Source organism: Halichoeres trimaculatus, unplaced genomic scaffold (assembly GCF_033239565.1).
Source record: "Halichoeres trimaculatus isolate MK-OKI-2021-1 unplaced genomic scaffold, fHalTri1.1 fHalTri1_scaffold_3, whole genome shotgun sequence".
Classification (NCBI taxonomy): domain Eukaryota; kingdom Metazoa; phylum Chordata; class Actinopteri; order Labriformes; family Labridae; genus Halichoeres; species Halichoeres trimaculatus.
This window is the reverse complement of record NW_027437181.1, coordinates 35100800-35118866: the sequence shown is the minus strand read 5'-3', so window position 1 is coordinate 35118866 and position 18067 is coordinate 35100800. Positions and strand designations below refer to the sequence as shown.

General features: G+C 39.3%; 1 protein-coding gene across 3 annotated transcripts in view; it reads left to right on the top strand.

The window, feature by feature from the left end:
* dpy19l3 (dpy-19 like C-mannosyltransferase 3) overlaps positions 1 to 18067 on the top strand; it is a 100613-nt gene that overhangs the window by 23319 nt on the left and 59227 nt on the right. For all 3 annotated transcript variants that reach the window (XM_074666220.1, XM_074666218.1, XM_074666219.1), the window contains exons 5-11: positions 3653 to 3774; positions 5809 to 5954; positions 10383 to 10506; positions 12076 to 12210; positions 12824 to 12955; positions 16947 to 17048; positions 17485 to 17558. In XM_074666220.1, coding sequence (XP_074522321.1) covers positions 3653 to 3774; positions 5809 to 5954; positions 10383 to 10506; positions 12076 to 12210; positions 12824 to 12955; positions 16947 to 17048; positions 17485 to 17558 — 835 coding nt within the window. The remainder of the gene's footprint in view (positions 1 to 3652; positions 3775 to 5808; positions 5955 to 10382; positions 10507 to 12075; positions 12211 to 12823; positions 12956 to 16946; positions 17049 to 17484; positions 17559 to 18067) is intronic.

Sequence of the window (18067 nt, the reverse complement as noted above, 5' to 3'; positions counted from 1 at the left end):
CAACAAGGCCAGCAGAGTAGAAACACGAAAGGATCAATCGGAGTTACAGTCTGTTCTTACATTTAATCTGAGGATTGACCAGTGATAAAAGAACAATTTTCTTCTTATAATTTGGTTTGAGGGCTCAGTTTTTGCTGTACTTGAAGCTTTGTGTTTATTGTTTTTGGTATAGTGCAGTAAGAATTGAAAACATGGTTCAACAATAATCCATCAGCCAATCTTAAATAATGAAATTACTTTAGCATGTCCATGGACTGAGTCACCAGATGGCTCTCTCAACCCATTCTTTCTAAGAGAAGAAAAGTTATTTTACTCTCAATTTTCCAACAGACCCAACGAATCACTGCAGTTCTCATGACGCACGGTCTGGTCTGGGGGAAATTAGTCTAATTATTTTGTCCCCATTATCATGTAAAATTCCTGGTTGGAAACAGGCCTAATTCTCCACCAAGGAAAATAATTTAGCTCAGGGCTAATCAGTGGAGGAATTGGCTGACCTCCATTTCTGTCTTACTCTGAGTTTACTTCTTTTCTGTCGTAGCAGAACGGCTGGATGCGCAGAAGCTTTGGTACTTTTAAGAGTAAGGGAGGGAGGAGAACAACAGAAATGTTGGAGGAAGGATGAAGTGATGGCATAATGGAAAAATGAGAAAATTAGAGATTGATGTTGGAAAGGAAACAAAGAAGGAGGAGAAGCCAAGCAAGAGGAAATAGGGAAGTGTGGAGAGAGAAAAATGTGAGGACGATTGGTGGGAAGAAGTAAGGACGTGTATGTGTGTATTTGTTTGTGTGTGTGTGAGGTGTCAGTGTTAAGGGCAGATAGAAGTAAATCAGTGGAATAAAGCAAATATGACAGCATTAAAGAAAAAGGATTAAAATGGATGAATGAGGCAGAGTAGGTCATGTGTGTGGGTGCTAACATGTACTGTATGTTGTTAGTGGAAATCATTTTTGGTTACATGGCTCAAGAGCTCAGTGGTGATCAGACTGACACACTGCAGCCTGCAGTGGGGACTCAACTCTCTGCTGCTGGTTTAGTGTCACTCTTTGTTTCAGTCAAACCAAACGCACAGGAAGGATATACTGCAGCCAGAGCTTCATTTACTGTGATAACACCAGTGTCGTGCTGCGGTTACGGCACAAGTTGGTTTATAAAAACTCAGTTCTTATTTTTGTAGATGTTGCTCTCATTTACATCTTTAATCCTGACATTGTGTTCTGATAGATGAACAAAGCAGCACTGATGAATCTTCTGTCAGACAGGATGAGATAAACAGAGGAACATCCCCAGTTTTCACACTGACCTCTTTCTGTGACTCTGACACCAGTACAGAGCATTTCACTGTAAATGAAGAGGCATATCGTGAATGTTTGGCTGTTCACTAGGGTTGGGAGTCACTTAGTGACTCACAGATCTGTGCAATATGCAACGGTTGGCCCAGAATAATGATTATATCATGATACAGTGGTACTAAATTAGTTGATATATTGTACAGAGTACCTGAGCCAGTACCTGGCATTTGGTATCGGTACTTATTGGTGCCAGTTTTTGGTACTTTTGTGTGTTCATGTTGTAAAAAATATCAATTAGTTTGATAAGAAAATGTAATTTTTTTCAATTTATCACATTAATTCTTCAATATATAACCTTGTAATACTTTGTTCATGTCCACCATGGAGATCACCAACTCTTCCACCCCCTCACAGTCACAAGGATGTGTTTAGGTACTGACATTTGGTACTGTTTGATTTTACGTGGATTGGTACTCAATACTTTTGGCAGAATTCAGTCGGTACCTATAAAAGTACCTAATTCAGGACCCATCCCTAGCCATATAAAAAATGCCCATAGAAGATAATTTGACAGATTGATGTAACTATTCACTGAAAAACTAATTGTATTGAAACCGACATCGCAATGAAATAAAGTGCTATTTTCCAATCGCAAAGACTTCAATTAAAAAAAAAAAAATAGGGTCAAGAAAAAGTTTTATGTACAGAGACCTAGAGAGAATATGGTAACTTTTACTCATTCTTCCTTAAATCCAGCTAAAGTCAAAATGCTGATTTTTCTGGCAAAATTATCACACATCCACAAGGCTTGAAGTTAAATCAATCAGTAAATATTACACTGTGATTCTAGTAGTTAAATAAAGATATGTTTTTCTTATCAATTCATGCATCAATTCATCTCATTTCATCATAACACGTAGGCCTGGCCAACAGGAAATAGCTCATATGTTGACAGAATCCTTTGTCGTGTTGGTCATACCATAGAATGATTTATTGCTTGTGTTTAGTGAAGAATGCTGAAAATAAACGTCCCCCCAAAAAATCGCATGACAAATCCCAATCGCAATATTGGTCAAAAAAAGTTGCAATGTTATTTTCCAAAATCGTTCAGCCCTATTTCACTGCACTTTGGCTTTTTTTCAGACAGCCCATGTAGTTTCAGTAAAATTTTTGCCATATGAGCAACGCACTAAGTCTCGAACATCGGGCTTTTTTATAGCTTGAAGAACTGCATTTCCCTTTGCTTTCTGTCAAACCAGCTGTAACTGTCACGTAAGACTCCTTGAGCACATATAGCCATTTTTTCCTGATTATTGGGACTAATTTGTCTCTTAACCTTCTTTTTACAGTATCTGACATACCACTACAGTGCCCTGGTACTAAGCCGCCGTCAACTTCCTCTATCGTCAATAGAGTGACCTCATTAGCACCATCGCATGGAGTTATTAGGTAGTTGTCAGGGTTGAGTTCTTAGAGCCCTACCACAGTGTGATCATATCCTTTATGGTCAGTCTAAGTCTATTTACAGCCTGGCATTGTTTGCCCCCATTGCTCTGTAGACAGTAATGCAGGTGGGAACAAAAATGTGACAACATGCTCTCCTCTAAATATTTTTTATATACATGTAACAAGTCATATTTGGTAGTATGTCTCTGTTTTAAGAGCTCCCTTCCCTTCATGTGGGCTAGCAAGGATTCCAAAGCCTGAGGACAGGAGAGCACACCTAAGCTCTCCTTCATGTGTGAAAGCCAAGGCAGGGACAACAGCAGCAAAGACCCTCCTGGAAACATAGCAAGCATCAGCGACTTTACATATGACACTGGTGGATTCAGTCACAGTGTTAGGTGGGCTGAAAAGAGGTTATTGTTAGAACCAGGAAGATCAGGCAGATGAAATCAGTTTGATTAGAAACAACTTTTTACTAATTAATCAGCTGATAAACAGCGGGCTGAGCTTGGCTTCATGGCCTGCCTGAACACTATGCTTAGTTTTATTTAGGCCATTGTGACAGCCCTACAGCACAGCAGTACTTAGTTTTAAAACTCGGCAAATGACGTGACGTTTAAGGGCTTTCAGGGTTGAACGCACTGATGGGTTCAAACATTCATTCTGCTCTCAGCAATTAAGGAATTAAATTTTAGCTGAACAGTCTGCAGTTTTAGTGGCTGACAGAAGTTTCAAACAATGCCATTGTTCTAAAGAAGCGGTGCACTGCTATTTTCTACTTTAAGAAACACTCACATCCCCTCCTCTCAAGTTATCACAAAGCCAATAATAATTGTTGTCAGTCCATGTCACTCTGAAGTAATGGTGGCATTTTAAAATGAGTGTGTGTCCGTGTGTGTCTGTGTGTTCACAGGCCTCTCCGATTTGATCCATGACAACTTGACAGAATCCAAGAGGACCATTAATCTCCTGCAGCGAATGAATATCTACCAGGAGGTCTTTCTCAGTGTTCTCTACAGATCGCTGCCCATCCAGGTAACACATCACTCAGCTGTCTGCTGTTTACAAAAGACTTTCAATACACTTAAGATTAGATGGCCACTGTTTCAAAATGATTGACTGTCTCTGTGACTTTTCTTGTCACTTCCTGAGCTCTCTCGCTGGTTGAAGAATGTAAAGTTTTTTGACATCTTTATTCTATATGTATATATATATATATTAATTCATCTGTTTCTTTGAAGCAGCTGTTCCCTGTTTTCAGCAAGTGATTCCCTTTGGTTCATCAGACAGGTTCCCAAATTACTGAACCATACTGTCCCACTTTTTGGTACCCTTCTGTTGGGGTGCCAGACATACTGATCCAACCCCAGAAGGCATAGCTACAAACACTGCAGTCCATTGATTGGTGCAAAGCATCATCACTTTGAAATTGTGCTTTGTAACAAAGAGCCACATGCTAATCACAAAGAAGACAAATATCTAGATGTCTTTCATCCATTCTTTTCTTCTAAGGTGGATTATTAGCGGGGTACACTGTGACACACTGCTATGGCGTCACGCTATTAAGTAGCTAACGTGGCTATCAGCATCTGGCTTACTCGCTGCCTACCAAGAGGGGGCATGGGTGGCTGAAATGCAAACAGGATCAGGCTTTATGGATCTGAACCATACCAAACTGATCTAAACCACCACTTGGTGGAAATGGGTCTTAAATGGACTGTGAGGAGTCTGAAAGTGGTCTTGAAAAAATCTCCTTTCTAGATATACACCTGATCGTAATTCACACTTTAAAATGAGATTATCTGCGCCAATGTAGCTTATTTTGAAATGCTACTTCATAGCTACTTCTTAGCTTCCCTTCAAAACAATTTCTGTGATTAATTTTGTAGTGATGGTGGACACAGGAGCCTAACTGTCAGACAGAAAAAGGACAGAGGAGAAGAAGAAAGCTAAATGGGAGAGTGATACAGCCCAAGCTATAGGCTAATACAGGGGCTAAACTGTTTGCGATACTGTCCATTCCAACCCACAGTCATCAGTTATTCTGCAGTGGTCTGTTTAATCTTGAGTCTATCAATAAAATGAAGAGTGAGGTTACTTTAGCTCTGCTTAATAGATGACTGGCATGACATAGCTAACCAGGATTCACTAATGCTACACATTATGAACATGTCTCACAGCATCAGGCTATCAGTAGTGCTACGTATGGACAGCTTCTAAATCACTGTATGAACTGACAGTTTGCTTGTTGACATGTTAGCCTACAGATATGTAGTAGCAACGGGTTGATAGTAGTGCTACATGTAGCTGATGTACGGTACAAACTTAAACAGGAGAGTGATAGAGCACGCACTGAAACACAGGCTGAGCTGTTTGTGATAATGTTGATTCCAACCCACAGTCAGCAGTTATTCTGCAGTGGTCTGTTCAAACTTGAGAGTCTATCAATAAAATGAAGAGTGAGCTTACGTTAGCTCTGCTTGGTAAGGTTGGAGTTGGTAGATGAGCTCTGGTAGGACATAACCTGGATTCACTAATGTTACATGTTTGGGACACGTTTCTAGTAAAAAGTTGTCTTGAACAAGGAAAACTTATTGGAATCACTCTCCATTCATTTGCCTCAAAATAGATGCACACCTTGCCACATCCTCACAACTGTAGGCGTCATCATCCTGTAAAAACACTAGCTTTTCCGGGTAGTCCCCACAGCCCCTTTAAGGTTTGAATCACAGTCATATTAAGAGAATGTCAGGCCTTTGAGGTGCTGTGGCATTTTACATTAAGTCCATTTAGCTGACATGGCTCTGCACACTTGCACTTGTCATACTGGGGGAAAAGGTTTCTGTATTGGCATATCAATTAAGTGAGAAACAGCGACTTAGCTTCCTCAGCAATCTCACTGTGACAAGAATGCCAGGAAGTGAAATATCAGAGCAAACTTTGAAAATGCCACAGTGTTCCTGAGTGCTCCTGTCAGCAGCTGTCACTGTCAACTCTCTGTTAATTTATAGCACATAATGAATTAATGGGTTCTTTGTGTGTGTGTGTGTGTGTGTATGTGTGTTCTAGACGTATCTGGAGCCAGTGTATTTCTACATATACACAGTCTTCTCGCTCCAGGCGGTGTATGTGATCGCTCTGTACCTCACGGCGTGGCTCCTGTCAGGTTCCTGGCTGGCGGGGTCACTGGCTGGTGTCTGGTACATCCTCAACAGGTGGGTGAAAACTCTGTGTTTATGACACAGAGAAAGTGATATTGTGTTTACCTCTTTGTGGAAAGTGTATATAAATGTGAATATTTAGCGGTATCTAGCGGTCACAGTCTGGATTGCTTGTCCCTCCTGTTGGTAGGACTGATGGTGGCTTTTGAGGATAAGAAGGTACTGAGTTACAGGATTAACTTGACTCTCCTTCTGACAAGTTTTTACTGTCTAAAACAAACATAAAACAAAATATTTGTGTTAAATGACAAAAACCACTCTGTTCTTCAACGTCTTTGTCCTCCAACTGATGCATTTTCAGCAGCAACTCTCAAAAAAGAAAAAAAAAGCACAGCCTTTTTTAATTTATTTGCCTTTGCACCTGTAGAAATGTGGCAGGATTAACAGAAATTTTACAAATTAGATAAATCACTAATTTTAACACTATATTAATACTATATCCTGTTTTTAACGCATCTTTTCCAAAAAAGTACTGCACAATGTGCCTTTAACCCTGACATAAAATTCTTGAAATTCACGTTCAAGCCTTTTACAGTTTAGCTCGGTGGTTAAATCGACGGACTCTCAGCCCTTAGCTGCATGACATTCCTCACTCTCTCTTTTTGTTAACCACTGTCCTGTCAAACTAAAGTCTTTTTTGTCAAGGCAATTTTAGTTTCTAGAAAGATATTCTCTGGCACAAAAAGTTCCTGCGCCCCATTATATTTCACCCCCTCGGCCCAGACCCTTGGTAAATCATGCAGAACAGCACAATGGCATACAGAGAAAAAAATACCAGAAATTGCAACACACCACCAGGCCAGTAGGGGGCAGTAAGACAACAGTGAAGGCCTTTTAGCAAAAATCACACCTAGATGGAGTGATAAAGTTGTCACTATCTTTATGTGTAGCATGCTAGCGTGTTAGCATGGAGGATATTAGCATGTGCTGGTTTTGTTATTTATTGCACTGCAGATGGATTTGTTGACACTTCAGATGAGATAAGCGAGATCAGAAAAGCTCCCACTGAGGATGTCTTTTCCTCTATGTATAAAAAGCTAAACAAGGAGTTATTCCAGAGGACTTCTTCTGTGTTTCAACAGCTGTTTTAAACTGGATATCTACAGACATGTTCAGCTGAAGGTCTCCAGTTTACGAGGTCACTCTTTAAAGTGGAACACCAGGAGCTGACAGAGACACATTCACACCATCAGGCTCAAAGGAGATCATTGTTAAAGAGTTACTAAACCAAGTCAGTCACAGCTGGGGGTCATCTTCTGGTGGATGGATGGGGAAAAAAAACACAGTGGGTGCTGCTCTTATCAGAAACGTTCAACTTGCAGGCCCTGCTCTACAAAGTTTTCAGATCTCTGGAAAGCACTACCCCCCAGGCATAGCCATTTCATGGGGTGCATCAATTACTCCAGAGCACAATTTAGACCCTAGTTTTTTCAGTCAAAAACACTTTGAATTAGGTATAAAAACCCCAAAAAATACTTTCAAGAAGTTTTGTATAAACTACTGAATGCTGGGTTGTCCTTGTTTCTAATTTCGTTTGTTTAAAAAAATTTTTTAGTGGTCGCGTGAAAAGGCTCTCTGCATGTGTGTTGTTTCCATTAAAGGCATGATATTTGAGGGAGGAACAAAAAATTCAAGGAGGATTTGGCCAACTAGGAAATACAGCAGGGTACACCATAAGTCTTTATCTTATTTTTTTATACCCAAAGGTTTTTTTTTATTTAACATGTTAGATTACAACTTGGATGTGGGTATGGACATTTTAAAGAGGCCAGTGATCCATTAAAACACATTTGTGACATTTCAGATATAAAACAGGGGAAACAACATTTGAACCCCGATAAAAGGCCAGACAGACTAAAATCAATGTATTTAACTTTCCTTTAGTGGCATTTAAATGTCAAATTTCACCGTTGACTACAATTTTTCTCCACCTATGTAAAGAAATTGCTGTCCTTTCTTCCTGCCACATCAAGCAGCAGTGTCTTTTGTTATAATGTTTAAAATATGCTAAAGCTTAAGGTTTATTACTTTAAATAGCCTTCCAAAAAATGTATCATATTTTTATTCGTGATTAAGGAAAGAACTACTTTAAATGTATTTGTTTCCATGGATTCCTCTTCTTTTAAACCAGCTGGAGATGTTCCTCAAATATGCAGTTTTATGGAGGATATTTATTTTATTTTTCCCTTACAGCAGTGTTCAAGAGGAAAGGAAAATAAATTGCCCTTTAAAGCGAGTCTCTTTAAACTTTGATTCACAGTAGCTGCTTACAGGATAAAAATCCAGCAAACCAAAGCACTTACCTACAAAATCAATATCATGTGAGCAGACTATGAATTTAATGATGAAGAAAATGGAAGCATGCTGCTTGGAGACTGTGTAAATCAGGAGCTGAAATCCCAGCTCACATGGCAGTATTTTCTTCATTAGTGTCTCTTTAAACACACCAGTGATCACTGTGAAGATCAGATAAAGTGTTCCTGTTTCTGTACTTGTGTCATGTGATGGCAAGTAACAAGGCTGATGTGGTTTTTTTTTTTTTTTTTAACAGAGAGTTAGAAACTAGAACACGAGTACCAAAACCTTATACAATTTCAGTAACTGATTTATATTAAAGTACAAAACATCTGCCAGAAAAAAAGGCCCTGTGGTAAAGGCTGTTTGCCTCATGTACAGATGCTTTTTTAACTTGGCTTGTGTAAATGTGTGCCTCAATTACTAATATATCTAAGTCTTCCTCCTCCAGTCATGCTTTAGTTTAGTCTAGTTTAGACAAGTCACAAGTTCTGAGAATCTGGTCTTAAACCGAGCGTATAGTGCTTTTTATCATTCTTTATACAGTCTCTCAGGTACCCCTGCACAAGCTTTACAAACCAGGAAAATCAGAAAACAGATGAACTTATCCTGGATAGCAAAAAGGTGGATTGACTCAGTTTGCTCAGATCCGAAACCAACTCTTTTGATAAATAAAGTCTCGCCCTTAAAGAGGTTGTTTTGAGCTATTTTTAATGTGATACTGTAGTAGCATTACATGATTTACAGCTCAAAAAATCCCTTTTTATCTCACACTAATGTCAAAGAAAGCACTTATTTTAGCCTCCGTCTGAAATGCTTGATTTAGCTGCTGTCTGTCACCTTGGTGTTTGAGGCCCTCCTATTCCAATATGGCCATCAGTTTGGAGATTTTTATGTGATGACCTCATCCTTTTAGCATGTCTCATGAAAATCTGATGCTATTTTTCCAGAAAAGATTAGTTTGAGCAATTTACAGACAGATTCGAGAATTTCTACAACATATGAAGAGGTCTGAAAATCTTTATGTTTAATATAAACATCCAGTATTTTTACTTTACATCTATTTTTGATAAATGAAAAACAGAATACCCCCTCAGTAAGTACGAGTCATCCTAATAAAGTCTTAGTCCTAACTCCTTTTTATGTGTTGCTTCTGAAAAGAAATGCATGAAATCAAATGATGCCTAACATTTCAATTCAGCTCAGTTCAATTCCATAACAGCCCTCTGTTGGTTGTTTTTGTGACCTAAAAACTAAAACTAAAACTGTTTATTCATTATCAAAACAGGTTTTTCCATTTCAAGCCAAGTCACATGACTTAAATAATCTGAATAAATGCTTAAACCAGTCCTCACCAGGAACAAACACCTCCCTGTGCTGTCCTGTCCTCAAACGAACCATTCATTGAATGAAACACAGCAAACACAAACTTTCTGAAGGGTAATTTTTCATTTCCCTTTGTGTCAAGATAAAAGAAATGAAATAAAAGGTGTCAAGTTATCTGATGGTCTTCAGACAGGGCCTGGCATTCAGTTTACCCCCTTTCAGGTTTATGGACATTAAACTATTTCCTTCAGTCTTATCTAATGAGTGCATCTCCTTAAATACATTTCTTAGACAGGCATCAAACTGAGCATCTATATTGTCCACCTGCCTTGTTGTCTTTAGTGGGAGTTAGTGGTGTCTGCTCTTCTTGTACAGTCCTGGTCTTATTTTGAAATGTGAAGAAAGTTGAAAAGAGCTCAGAAACCCTTCTGGCATTTTCTCTGCTGCACTTCTGAATCAATACAGAGGAGAAGTTTCTACAGTGACCCGTGCAGACAGTAAATGAAGGGTCGCAGACTTTCAGAACCTCAGAAAAACTTAAACAGAGAGCTGCTATGATCAAAAAGCAAACAGCTCAGTTTGAAGCACACCAGGACTTCTCTTGAAACTCACTGTACCTGTGTCTGCTACAATGTTCTTTACCAAACCTGACATTTCTGATTTTTGTTGACACACAGAGGGTCTGAGCATAATGTTGAGCAGTCAGATGTGCTTCAGATATCATGATTGTTTCTCTAAATCAGTTGAATTTCCGCCCTCAACCTGATCCCTCCTCCCTCCTTTCTTTTTCCCTTCTTTCAGGGTAGACACCACTCGGGTGGAGTTCACCATCTCACTCAGAGAAAATTGGTCTTTGCCCTTCCTCGCTCTGCAGGTCACCACCATCACCTGCTACCTCAGGCCTCAGCTCAGCGCCTTACAGCAGGTACACAAACACACAAACACACAGCCACGCTACGAGTCACAGCTACAGTCATCTATCTTACTCATCTCGGACTTTCGACCACCGAGCCATCAGCTGAAACACATTTCCAAGCAGATGGATCCGCTGTAATAGGGACACTCATCCCTGCTGTACAAGGAGGAGCTGGTGTTTTTTGCTCTGTGGTTTATGTTGTTGTCAGTCACAAATTTCTCTGCTACACTAAATTTTTACCTACAACTGTGGCATTGCTGGTGTTTGGGGAATTAAAATCTCATCATGAGTGCACTAACATCAAAACGTGTGTCTAGAAGGGGAGTTCTAGAGGTTCTACATCATATTAACACCTGCTAATCACACTCATTACCTAGTCACTAACTCAGGATACAAACAGATTAGGAAAAAATATGTTAAAAGTAGGGATGCACCGATACCAAACCTGGCATGCATTGGTTTCCCTCAAAGATGGATCAGTATCAGTGGTAAGGGACTGATCCATGTTGTTGATCCATGCAACCAGCTCAATGTCTTTCTTTTTTTTTTAGCAGCGCTCTTGGCTACTTGATTTGAAATGTTACCTCTGATGCACTTTCTTTGATTTTTGCTGCATTACTAGTCTGCAGGGTATAGAAGTTTACATTTGAATAGAACTTGTTTACATCTTGAAGCTTTGTTTTGCTGGTAAACATTTAAATCTTTTATTGTTTAAATACATATTTCCTTAATTGATTCCATATACTCAATTTTTGCCTTTTCCCCAAAACATTACCTGTCTTTTCCCACAGCAGGGCATGCAGGTACTTATTTAACACTGATCTCGGATTGGTATTGCTATTGGTCGATACTCGAAGCCCAGGTATCGGCATCAACATCGGTATCAACATCAATATCGATATCAGTATCATTATCAGGATCGGTATCGGAACCAGAAAAGTTGGATTGGTGCATCCCTCGTTAAAATATCATTTTATTGATTTATAATGGTTTATGTGTACAATTTTGAAGGAAAAATACTGCAGTGTTAACATAAAACTGTTCCTTCTGTCTTCTTCTCCAAACTCTTGTTCCCCACTTTTAAAGTTAAAAGAAATGTCATAACTTTGAAACATGCTGCTGCCATCATCACCGCTCACAGTTTAAGTTTGTCAAGATCGGTAACCTAAAATTTCTCACCTGCTCCTCTGTCATTGTTTGGATTGCTGGACAGGAACCAGAATGAAAATATCCATGTTGTTTTGTCAGACAAATTAGCATGCTAACCTAAAATAGAGTTAAAGCCACATTGTTTACCAGTTTGATGCTAACAGAAGCTAACGGTTTTACCTCACCCTACGGTCTGAGGTGTCAACAAGCAGAAGCTTAACTCTCTGAACTCTTCAGATTGATTTGACATGACGTGTGATTGGTCTACCTCAAGAGTTGCTCTCATCAGTGAAAGTTAGTGAAAGAGGTTTTGACCAATCAGAATTAAGCATTTACACAGCTGGAGGATTAGTAATTAATCTATGTCTTCTGATTGTATCCAGTCTGAATTTCCAGCCTCACTGAGTGTTTTTGTATTTCTCATTGCAGAAAGTGATGGTGTGGCTGATGTATGTCACCACGTTCTGTTTCTGCCTGACGTGGCAGTTCAACCAGTTCATCCTCCTTGTTCAGGCTCTCATCATTTACACCCTCGACTGTGCGGACTTCTTAACAAAGTCACAGGTATGACTACATCAAGGATGCTTAAGGGTCACCTCAGAGGTCCTTTTAGCTGAACAAGAGATTTTAAGCTCCTTGTTACACTCCTGTGTTATGCTGTCAACACAAGCATTTGTGTCTGTTCGTTTCACTGCAAACGTTAATCTTAGTCTACAGCTTTTTTTTTTTTCAGGCTCTGGAGAAGACAGAAATTAATCAACATTTGCATTAGAGACTTTAGGTTTTTTGTTTTTATAAAATGCTTTGCTTTTTTCCTACCCTCTTCATTTTATTGAATCAGGATTTATAAAAATAAAATTGTACCCAGCTCTTGCACCCCTCCACCCACAAAAACATTAGCCAACATTTAATTTTCTTTCTTTCTGTACAAACTTTGTAAACAGTTAAATTATTCAGTCATTATGGACCTTATTTTCATTTTGAAAAGAAGATGTAATTGCTCAGAGGGCCTCTGTGTGGGTGTATTTTTTTGGTTTGTTTTACATAATGTCAAATGTTCAGTCTTTATTAAAACATTCATTAAATATTTTCTTGTCGTCTGTTCAAACACTGAAGCAAAAGTTGGCCTTTAACAAGCCAGACTAACCAGCTTTAACTTTTTTCCTGCTTTTTCCAGGTGACGACGCTTTACCTTGTTCAAGTGAGCGCTCTGCTGAGCGTGTGTCTCCTCCAGTTCTGTAACACTATGATACTGGGATCACTGGTCCTGAGCTTTATCGTAGCTGCACTCATCGTCAAACATTGTCAGGTCAGTGAGTGTGTATGTTTGTGCGTGTTTTATGGGTTCAGAAAATATAAGTGATTTTTTGTGATCAGAAAAGGAACAAACTGCGACTCCCGAGCATCAGACATGTAGACAGATGTTGTTGCTGGTCTACAAGACACGGAAAGAAAATTAAGTTGCATTCTGCTCATCTCCGAGACGGCTGTGGTGCACTCATTTTATTTCCTGAAGATAATTTCAATTTGTATGCTGGATGCATGTTTGTGGCTGAGTCTGAATGTAATTTTGTGAAATCAGATCTTGTCACAGTAACAATTACAGAAACATTTAACGTGACGGGGTGGAAGTGGAATGAGGAATAAAAATAGGAGGCAGAGATTTCATGTTTGTCTGTGAAGATGGATGTGCAGAAACAACATGCTTTGATTTGATTTTAAACTCCTGATGCAACAATGAGTCCTGCTGCTTTGACTTGGGAGAACCTGACTTCTTTTAAGTCATAACATGAAAGCGTCTGAAGGCAACATTATTTGAGTTTAATTCTGGTCAAAATAACATGCTTTTACATCACAAACATTACACATTTGAGGTTCTTTTACATGAATGTTTTTATCTGTGAGTGGTCTGAATCAAACAATAAGGGTTTGTATGCACAAAACTAGCCAATGATAAAGATTCTAGACAAACTTAAATCATTGGACTTTGTCATGACCTTTGTTTGCCGCTCTCTTCCTCCTCGCTCTGTTGCTCTTCTCGCCTTGGTGGAGCTGAGAAAAGCAGCCTCAGGATTTTTTTGTTTTGGGTTTGCATTGATTGGATGTCAGTGACTGCTTTTCTCATGATGATGACCAGGGCCACTCAGTCATATCTTCACCTTTTGCTCTTTGGTGGGTGGCAGTGACAGGGTGATACCAGTCTGAACTGCAGAGCTGAGGACATGTTTTATGTTTTACTGTACACTGTTGCTCTCTTCTCCCAGTTATTGGCTGTTAAAACAACTGCTGCAGTTTGTCATGAAGCTCGCCAGAAACCGACGAGTTACTTTGACAACACTTGCTGTACATGTTTGTTGCATCTTGTGTTGGGTGGGGCTTATCAGAGTGGTAGTATGCAGCATGTAGCATCCAGCTGCCTAAAATACTGGAGTGTATTTTCAATTCCACATCCAGTCACTCAGCACAAGATAGAGTGAGAAGAGCAATTTAAAATGCAGACATGCAGTTAATCACAGACGGGCAGAAAAAAGAGAATCAAAATGGTATCAAATAAAGCTAATTAATGTAGGCGCTCAAGATGAAACATTTGGCTGCCGTCTTATTAATCTGCAAGCTGGTGACTGTGCTCAGCCAAAAATCATTTGTGTTAAATTGTGCTGTGTTAAATTATTCTAATATCATAAGTGGATGCTGTGCTTCTATTGTTCATTAGTAAAGGTGAGTTGGCTTCTTTAATTAAAACTTTCTGTTGCAACACTTTGTTGTTACACATAGGAACAGGTTCAACACCTTTAAACTGACTCTATCTGAAAAGATTCAAATTAATTCTGGTTATTTTTTAACTATCATTACGGTGGCTGAGAGGAAAGACCATTGTTACATCGAACTAAAGATGAGACTTGATTCAATGATATCAAGTCTTGCCAGTCAAAACACAGTGAGGTCAGTGGTTAGGTTTTTTATTCAAACATAATGATTCTTCTTCATGATACATGATTTTTCCAGCAGCGTATGACTTATCCCAAACAGAAGTCAGCATTGGTGTCCACTCAGTGAGCTGAAAGGCATGAAACTTTCTGTTTACATCCCTGTTTATGACTTAAAACAGAAAATAAAGAGTTGGATCTTGTTAGTCTTATCTTGGAGAACCCTATTCCCAAGAGTTGTGATGAGACCAGAAAATATATTTCCCTGCCTCTGATAAAAGTTTATATTTTGCTTATCAGCTGTGTACTATTTGTTTTATCTTCCACGAATATCATCAGGTACAGTGGAGTGTTTAGATCTTATGTTGGAGTAACGATGAAGCCTGTTTCATCAGCTTCTTCAAGATATGATGAAATTTAAGTCTGTCTGGATTTGATGGAGATGTCTATGGTTTATTTCAGACTATGTTATCTTCTCATTTAGCTTAGCTCCTTAGCTCATTTAGACTGTTAAATATCACTTCAGCAGATTTGATGTTTGGACACTGTTGTTGCATATATATTAGATATCTAAATGAAAAGCATCTTTGAAAAAAAACAAAAAAACAAAAAAAACAAAAACAAAACTAGAAAAGCACTGAGAGAGCACAGACCTCCGCCAAACATATTGGGATTGTGACGCAACACTTTAGTCCTACTTTAATGTTATACTCCCTTTCAGCAGACTGTCTGCTACAATTTGGTGTTAGTTTCAGGTTTGTACTGTAATTTGTTTCCTGACAGTGTTGAAAATTATGATGACCCAGTTCATATTTCATATTCTGGATCTTAGTATCCAGATTATTGTTAGGATCTGGATCGTACTTTCACATCTGTCAGAGATTATTGTGACCTTGTCTTATACTCTCATGCAAAGCAACCAGACCATTAATCGTGGAGTTATATTCACATATGGTAAAAACTGCTCTATCTCACAATGATAAAGAATCCTTTAAGAAAATCCTGGATCCAGATGGTGATCCAGATCACCTCCAAAATGTAATGACTTCCTCCTTATCCCATTTTGAACATTTCCTGAAAATTTAATCAAGATCTGTTTGTTACTTTTTGAGTTATGTTCTTCACAGACAAACTCTCCCAAAAACGTAACCTTCTTGGCCAAGGTAAATATGTTTCAGTGTAAAAAGCATAATTTGCCATGTTAAAATAAAAGTTTTGATGTTTGCTGAGAGAATGAGAATGAGAATGTTTTATCATGAACATGGTATTTTAAGATAAAACTTTGCCAAATATGCTTTTTAACACATTGCCAAACCAGGATAAATCAAGGCTTCTACACCGACCCCTCAAAGTTTATAGTGGCAAAGTATGATAAAAATAAAACATTACAGTGTTTTCACCTGGTAGCTGATTGTGTTTTTGTCACTGACATCAACATCTAAGATAATTAATAAAAACGTGAGGACATAAATTGCAGCTTTAGTGAAAATGTCTTCATAGGCTTAATATGAGCCACATTCACCATTAAAAGATCAAATAACCTCTTAATCTGTAAAAGTAATAAAAAAAAGTTGGAGAAAAATAAACTCCTTATGTAGTACCTAGTGTCATGGCGAATATCTTAAATTTTGACAGGCGCATAAGTATGTCAATGTCATCCAGTTTACACAAAACAAAAACACTTTATCAGAGTCTTTTTTTAAAGTTCATTTTATCAGTGATGTAAGTTTAGCTCATCATTATCTCATCTTTATCATGAGAGAAAAGTTGTCAAAAAATTTGTCATCATCGTTTTCACTGAGATTAAGCTAGATCTGAGTTCAAACAATTGATTAATTGATCCAGATTTATGAGCTATTCAAGGCCAAAGCTTCAACACATGTCGTCTAACAGAGGGAGTCATGCACCACGTTTACTTTCCTTGAATTTCTTCAGGTGACTCTATGTTAGAGCTGCACAGTGGTGCAGTGGTTGGCACTGCACAACACTCATAGCAAGAAGGTCATCAGTTTGAACCACGGTTTGGGCAGGATGGGACTTTCTGTGTGGAGTTTGCATGTTCACCCTGTGCATGTGTGGGTTCTTCCTGGGTACTTTGGCTTCCTCCCACAGTCCAGAAACATGCTCATCAGGTTAACTGACGATTCTAAATGGCCTGTAGGTGTGAGCGTACGCATGAAAGGTTGTCTGTCTCTGTGGATCAACCCTATGATTGACTGATGACCTGTCCAGGGTGCACCCTGCCCCTCGCCTGAAGACAGCTGGGATAGTTCACAGCCTCTCGTAACCCCGAACAGGATAAGCGGTAGAAAATGGATGGATGGATTTTAAGTTAAGAATAAACTGATGATCTGTGTCTGTTTGCTCTTTCAGTCTGGTGTCAGAACAGGAGGTCTGCTTCTTCGTCTGGGCAAACTGCTCCTGCACAGCGTCCTGGTCCTCCTCCTTACCTGCACCATCAACTACCTGGTCAAGGTGCTCTGTCCCATCTTTCTGTACTCTCCTCTTTGTCTTAATTTAATTCCTTCGTCCCTCCTTCTTTATGTTCCCTGCTTTTCCTGGCATCTCTTCCACATTTGCCTGTGTTTTCTTCTTTTCCTCATCCTCTACTCTCCCTCCTGCCTCTCTCTGTATCTCATCTCCCGTCTGCTTTGTCTTCCCTCTTCATCGTTAAATGTCTCGTCTCTCTCTTTCTCCTCCTCTTCTTCTTAATCTGCTGCCCTTTTTATGTCAATGCCTTTCTTCATCTTCTCTACCTCTTCTGAAACCCTCCTCCTGGTTGTGTTTCTTAGAATTTCATGTTTGATGTGATGTAACCCTAAACTTGGTTTATTTACGTACTTATATGGATCTTCTGCTGATCTTCAAGCTCTGATTAGATTATTGTGTATGTGCGTGTGTTTGTTTACAGAAAGCACTTCAGCTGAGATCAGATGAACACATCTTTAAATTCATCCAGTCTAAGTTTGGCTTGGGATCCACAAGGTATGACATTGCTCAGCCATAGTTGCACACACACAGACGCACACACACCCGCTCAAACTTTACTTACTTTGCTCCTGAAAAAAGTCGCAGGCACCCTCGCAAACCCAGATTGTGACACTAGGGAGTGCTCACACAGTCTGCGCCTGCACACACCTCTTGATTTGATCCTGCTTGACTGTATTATTCACTGAGCAGCAGTATCGTAGCACCTGGAGCGTTAGTGTGTGTGTGAATAATAGATGGCGGGGTAACAGCAGCAGGCCTCCCATCGATCAGACACTGTGTGTGCAGAGCAGCTCAGCCACTGGATAGCTGCTCCGGGGTGGCAGATAACACAGCTCTCACACCCAACGCCACACAACTGGCCCTTCAATTATTCAGCAGGCTGTGGAAAATGCAGAGCTTACTCTCTTTCTCCGCCTGTCGCTCTGTTCCTGCTTCTCCAACTGGCTTATTTCTCCTCTCCTCGAGCTTCTTTTATAGTCCTTCGAGCTTTGTTCAGCGTATAG